The sequence below is a fragment of the Prunus persica genome, chromosome G8 (assembly GCF_000346465.2).
Source record: "Prunus persica cultivar Lovell chromosome G8, Prunus_persica_NCBIv2, whole genome shotgun sequence".
NCBI classification, from domain to species: Eukaryota; Viridiplantae; Streptophyta; class Magnoliopsida; order Rosales; family Rosaceae; genus Prunus; species Prunus persica.
The window spans coordinates 1,815,599-1,821,598 of NC_034016.1; the positions used below are offsets into that span (position 1 = coordinate 1,815,599).

At 36.1% G+C, this 6,000-nt stretch overlaps 1 protein-coding gene across 1 annotated transcript in view; it reads left to right on the top strand.

Moving 5' to 3' along the window:
* The window catches only part of LOC18766185 (vacuolar protein sorting-associated protein 45 homolog), a 7,749-nt gene continuing 2,494 nt past the window's right edge, over nt 746-6,000 (top strand). Inside the window, exons 1-11 of the mRNA XM_020570448.1 lie at nt 746-1,117; nt 1,265-1,466; nt 1,578-1,657; nt 2,239-2,466; nt 2,607-2,732; nt 2,862-2,942; nt 3,035-3,176; nt 3,296-3,474; nt 4,287-4,442; nt 4,757-4,864; nt 4,953-5,074. Coding sequence (XP_020426037.1) covers nt 1,028-1,117; nt 1,265-1,466; nt 1,578-1,657; nt 2,239-2,466; nt 2,607-2,732; nt 2,862-2,942; nt 3,035-3,176; nt 3,296-3,474; nt 4,287-4,442; nt 4,757-4,864; nt 4,953-5,074 — 1,514 coding nt within the window. The 5' untranslated portion in view covers nt 746-1,027. The remainder of the gene's footprint in view (nt 1,118-1,264; nt 1,467-1,577; nt 1,658-2,238; nt 2,467-2,606; nt 2,733-2,861; nt 2,943-3,034; nt 3,177-3,295; nt 3,475-4,286; nt 4,443-4,756; nt 4,865-4,952; nt 5,075-6,000) is intronic.

The window sequence follows — 6,000 nt, forward strand, 5'->3', positions numbered from 1 at the left end:
ACCGTCTATTTTGTAGATACTCATTCAAAGATCATCTCTACAAAAAATCACTTGAATCCGATATCATTTGACCACTCAATTAAGTTAATGAAATTTTAGCATTTTCTTGAAGCACCGTGTTCATTGATTTTGTAAGACACAATTGGATGTCGAAATGGTTTCCGATTTGTCTAATTTTTTGTAAGGATGATCTATAAATGAAGACCTAAAAAATAAATGGTTTGGATTATTGGGAAAAAAATTGTAGGGTACCCTAAAGGGCGTCCCTCAAATAAAATTATTTGAGGGATCCCTCAATAGAAGGGGACTGTACATATATGTATATGTATTATACCCATATATGTATATATAGATATATATTTTATATATTATAAAATACATATATACATATATATATAAAATAACAAAATTCTAGTCCTAGTCCAAGCATACACCAAACGTAGGATAAGTATTATCCAACTTAGACCAAGCCAAGCCAAGCCAAGGCAGGCCCTAAGCATAGTCCATGCCAAGACAGTTCTGTGTACCAAACGAGCCCTATTGTCTTAGGAGAAGCTCTGCCTACCTAAGCAAAAAACATTCCTTGTAACAGAGATAGTGTTTTGCTATCTATGTCAATAATATAATGACACGTGAAAAAGTTATCCTACGTCTTATTACATTATTAATTGGGATAGCAAAAAATGATATTCCCATTATTGATTGTAGAGTTCCTCTTTCTTTTTCTTTTTTTTTTGTGTGGCTGGGCTAACATATGGAGCTATTTTTATTTGGAGACATTTGGGCTGGGCAGTAGCCCACCCTTCCCTTGGCACTGAACCGCCAAGAACATACCGTTGAGAGACCAAACTGCGACGACACCAAACGGTGCTTTTTCGGAGACCACTTATTCGTCCACCCAATTCAACCTCCTCGTCTTCGTAGATCTGCATCTTTCTCATCTCTAGCACACAATTTGACACACCGTTTAACAAATCATCATCATCGGCACCGGCATAGACGTCAAATCTTCGCCGTAGATCTGAAAATGGTGCTGGTCTCAGCCGTACGGGATTACATAAGCCGGATGTTGCAGGACATCTCCGGCATGAAGGTTCTCATCCTCGATTCCCACACGGTAACAACGCTTTCAACTACCAATCACTGAAACAAACCCAAAACACAAATGAAATGTTTATGAATTTCTTAAGCATGGAAATCAATGAAAATGGCATATTTTAGTTCAATAAATAACGGGTTGTTCTGTTAATTGAATGGGGTGTAGGTTAGTATAGTGAGTGTGGCGTATTCGCAATCCGAGCTTCTTCAGAAAGAAGTGTTTTTGGTGGAATTGGTTGACTCCATTTCCAAGTCTCGAGAATCCATGTCTCATCTCAAAGCCGTTTACTTCCTTGCACCCACTTCAGAGAATATCCAGTATTTGCGCCGGCACTTGGTTGCTCCTAGGTTTGGGGAGTATCACCTGTGTAAGTTTTGCTTTCTGCATGTTATTTTGGTTATGGAGTGAGTTTGGAAGATACCTAGATGAGTTGACTATTATTTGGAGCTCATTTCTCATTCTATACTGGAATTTACAGTTTTCTCCAACATATTGAAGGATACCCAGATTCATATTTTAGCTGATTCAGATGAGCACGAAGTTGTGCAGCAACTTCAGGTAATTCATCATTCACTAAAATGTTTCCTCTCTCGTTCTCTCGGATTATCTGATAATTTATGTATGTAGTAATGTCAATTGCTAACTGAATTGAGAGTTCGAGTTTTATTTTGGATAACTGAAATTTGAGAATACTATAATAAGTAGTAAGTTAGTAACAGGAAAATAGGGACAAGGTAAATTTTGCGTAAGCTTATAATATCAATGGGGTGCCAGGTTTTCTTCTACTCACTTTTGTAAGGAAGTTGATACAAAATGTATTGTTTTTGGTTCAAATATAGTCGCTCTGTCCTTTGACGGTTGGAGTTGGTTTCATTTTGCCATTGAATCCTTGTTCTGATACATTATTTTAAAGAAATAATAATAATACACCCTTGTTCTAATGCATGATTAGACAGATCCAGTTTGCAGTAAAGTTTTTCTTGACGAAAAAATAAATCTCGTGCAACATAGTGGTTATGTCACTCTAATAATAAGAATAACAATGTACAATAACAATAGTATAGTTGTTATGACACCTCATATCTTGGTTTAGTTTCTTACTCTTCATATTAGATTCAGTTATTGTCTTGGTCTTGCAGGAGTTCTATGCAGACTTTGTTGCCAGCGATCCTTATCATTTCACTTTGAATGTGCCATCAAATCACATTTATATGCTCCCAGCAGTTGTAGATCATTCAAATTTGCAGCGTTTCTCTGATCGAGTTGTTGATGGAATTGCAGCTGTCTTTTTGGCATTAAAACGAAGACCTGTAATTCGTTATCAAAGAACATCTGATATTGCGAAAAGGATTGCACAGGAAACAGCAGTAAGTACAGTAGTATATTCCAAATAGTTTTCTATGGACACAACTTTTTATGTATGTATACATGTCATACAACAGCCTGCAGATTCTAGCCATGAAAGTTTGCACAGGGGAACTGATATTGTATTTTGGGCATGTAACAGAAGCTGATGTACCAGCAGGAAAGTGGACTTTTTGATTTCAGACGAACAGAAATTTCTCCATTGTTGCTGGTAATTGATAGGAGGGATGATCCTGTAACCCCATTGCTGAATCAGTGGACCTATCAGGTAATTGTGGTTGCAGCTGACATTCTCCAACATATGTGAAAATGCCTCATGTTGATATACATCTTTGAAATTACAACGGGATAAGATCACTAGAAATATAAATACAGCTCATTGATTACACTATTACAGGCAATGGTTCACGAATTGATTGGTATTCAAGACAACAAAGTGGACTTAAGAACCATTGGCAAATTTCCAAAGGATCAACAGGTTGAGTTGTAATTTTCCCCCCAATAATGCACATGTTTCTATTTGTAATTTTCAGTGCTAAATAATTACAGTTGTGGTATTGATGTTCATAGGAGGTTGTGCTATCATCAGAACAAGATGGTTTTTTCAAAAAGAACATGTACGAGAACTTTGGTGATATTGGGATGAACATCAAGCAGTTGGTGGATGAATTTCAGCAAATTTCGAAGAGTAACCAGAACATTCAGACAATAGGTTTGTAGAATGCAAACATGAAAAGTTTAGATTCATAACTTGTTGTGGTTACTAACAATTGGCACTTGGAACAATGGTTAACTATGGTAATTAAACATTTACATTCTTTCTTGTTGCAGAGGACATGGCCAAATTTGTTGACAATTACCCTGAGTACAGAAAGATGCATGGAAATGTTTCAAAGCATGTGGCACTGGTTACAGAAATGAGCAAACTAGTTGAAGAGAGAAAACTTATGTTAGTTTCACAGACAGAACAGGAGTTGGCTTGCAATGGTGGGCAGGTGGCAGCTTTTGAGGTACTGAAAAACAACATATTTCTATAAATAAATAAAAGTAAATTGAAATTGAAACCACTTCTCCTTTATTCTCTCTGCCCTCCTTGTCCCTCTACAAGTGCACAACTACTTTTTTCTCTTGTTTCTACTTATCCTAACTACCTATGAGGGAAATTATTCTTTTCTAATTTAACTGTTTAATATCATCTTTAAAATGTGAATTGTATCCCTTTTTTTTTTTCCCCTCTTATCGCATGGGTCTAGTCATATAAGGAGCAAAGAACATCTTTGTAACGTTTTGTCCCTTTATTACTATCTGCTAATTGGGGATGATCAACTCTGGGTTGGGGTTGGGGTAAATGTTTAAACAAGGTTGATATTATATTTTAACAAGTTGGGGCCTGCTGAGATCATAACCATATGATGATGATTGGATAGTTTGAACTACAGTGGAAAAATGGCCTCTCTTTTTTCTTTTTTTCGTGGCAACTTGTAAGCCTTCTGTCATGATTGAATGGCCACACAGGTTCTCTTGAAATGAGAAGGGACTAGTTCCTTGTCCAAAAGGGGTGGAGGTCCTGGAAATTATTATACAATTATCTTTAAGCCAGGCGGCTGAATTAGTGCTATGAAGTTGATACAAAACCTACCATGAGTGTGTCTGTGTTGGTTTGCCTTATTTTCTATTCTTGCGACAAGTTATTATTAGGATTTGGAATCCAGCTTTTAGTCTGTACTATATACTTTTTTTGGTTATTGACTTTGAGATAGCAATCTTCATGGAAACATGAAAAGTTGGAAACAATCATCTCCTTCTCCTATGTACTTTGCAGGCGGTGACAAATCTATTAAACAATGAAAGTGTATCCGATATTGATCGCCTACGACTTGTCATGTTGTATGCTTTGCGCTATGAGAAGGAAAGCCCTGTGCAACTGATGCAATTATTTAACAAACTGTCTTCTAAGTCTGCCAAGTACAAGCCTGGGGTAATGTAACCAGGACTGCAATCCTATTTTGATTCTGTTTTTTTTTTTTTTTCCTCTTCATTTATGTTTAAGTGGCAATTTTCCATCCCTAAAGCTTGTCTTTCTTCATAAGCCACCTTCATTCAGAGGATTAATGATGGCAACTTGTATTTTATTCTATGTGTAGTTCGTTTCTGCTCATCCAATTTTGTTGGAGATTGACCTTTCTTTGGGAGAAATCAATGCAGAAATCATGCCAAAATCTGCTGTGTACCTTTCTTTTAGCTACTAGTGTAATTCACAGGTTTAATAAATTGGGTATTATGGCATTGCAGCTTGTCCAGTTTCTCTTGAAGCAAGCGGGTGTGGATAAGCGAACTGGGGATCTTTATGGAAATCGAGATTTCTTAAATATTGCACGTAATATGGCTCGGGGGTTAAAGGTTTGCTTGCGAAAGTTAATACTTTATGCTTTCTAGTATAAGGTGTGCTTTACAAGCTTATAGATAACTTTTTTTACTAATGCTGTAGGGGGTTGAGAATGTGTACACACAACACCAGCCTCTTCTCTTCCAAACTATGGAAAGCATCACCAAGGGACGACTGAGAGATGTGGACTACCCATTTGTTGGAAATCACTTTCAGCAGGGCAGGTTGGTTTTTGAATATATATATATTATATATATATATATATATATATAGTCACTAACTTATAATTTAGCTGCGATTTTGGGGATTGTTGTGTTGTTTCATTCTAAGAAAGTAGTGTCACCAAAAGTATTGACATGTAACTGATGCCGAAGCCAAGTTCAAAATTATAATAAATAAGGGTCTTTCTAGTTTCTTAGGCCGTCCCCAATTGGGGCTCTAAGATCATCCCCAATTGTTGGGGCTCTAAAAGAGGTTGTAGAGCCCCATTTAGAGCTCCGATGGAATCTTTTGGGCCACAATGAGAGGCTCTATATCCGGGGCTCTATATTAGCTGTTTGATTTTTTTTTTTTTTTATGATGTAATTTAATTTAGGTGCTATTTTTGTTTTTTGTTCACTTATTTATGTTAGTTTTTTCGTGTGAACATTTCAACCCAAAAAAATAAAAAATTGGACAAGATTTGAAACGCATGGTTAGAAAAAATAAACCTAGTCGTTTAGAACTTGAGGTTGTAGCCTAAGTCAACTTTACAAAAAAATTAAAATAAAAACAATGCGACTAGCTTGTTGCAATTGGCCAAATGATTGAAAAAAAAATAGAAAAACTGGTCAGCAACCATTTTTTTGTGCGAGTAGGGATGTAGTGTGTATAGGGCTTCACACTGACATACTCTCAATTATCTAAACTAATACTAGAGGTATTCCCACTTTAGTGATACGAGTCTATAGTAGACTGCAACGTAATTTAATCAGTGCAAGTAATATTATTTTTAGACCAATGATCATGCACATAAACATAAATTTCATAAATTTCATTATTAAAACAATATCTAAGAGTTTCGCTACAATAATAATAAACACTCTAAAAAATCTCAACCTAGTCAACATAGCTCAACAACGCTCAAGACCTGTCACTAGGGTCATTATTA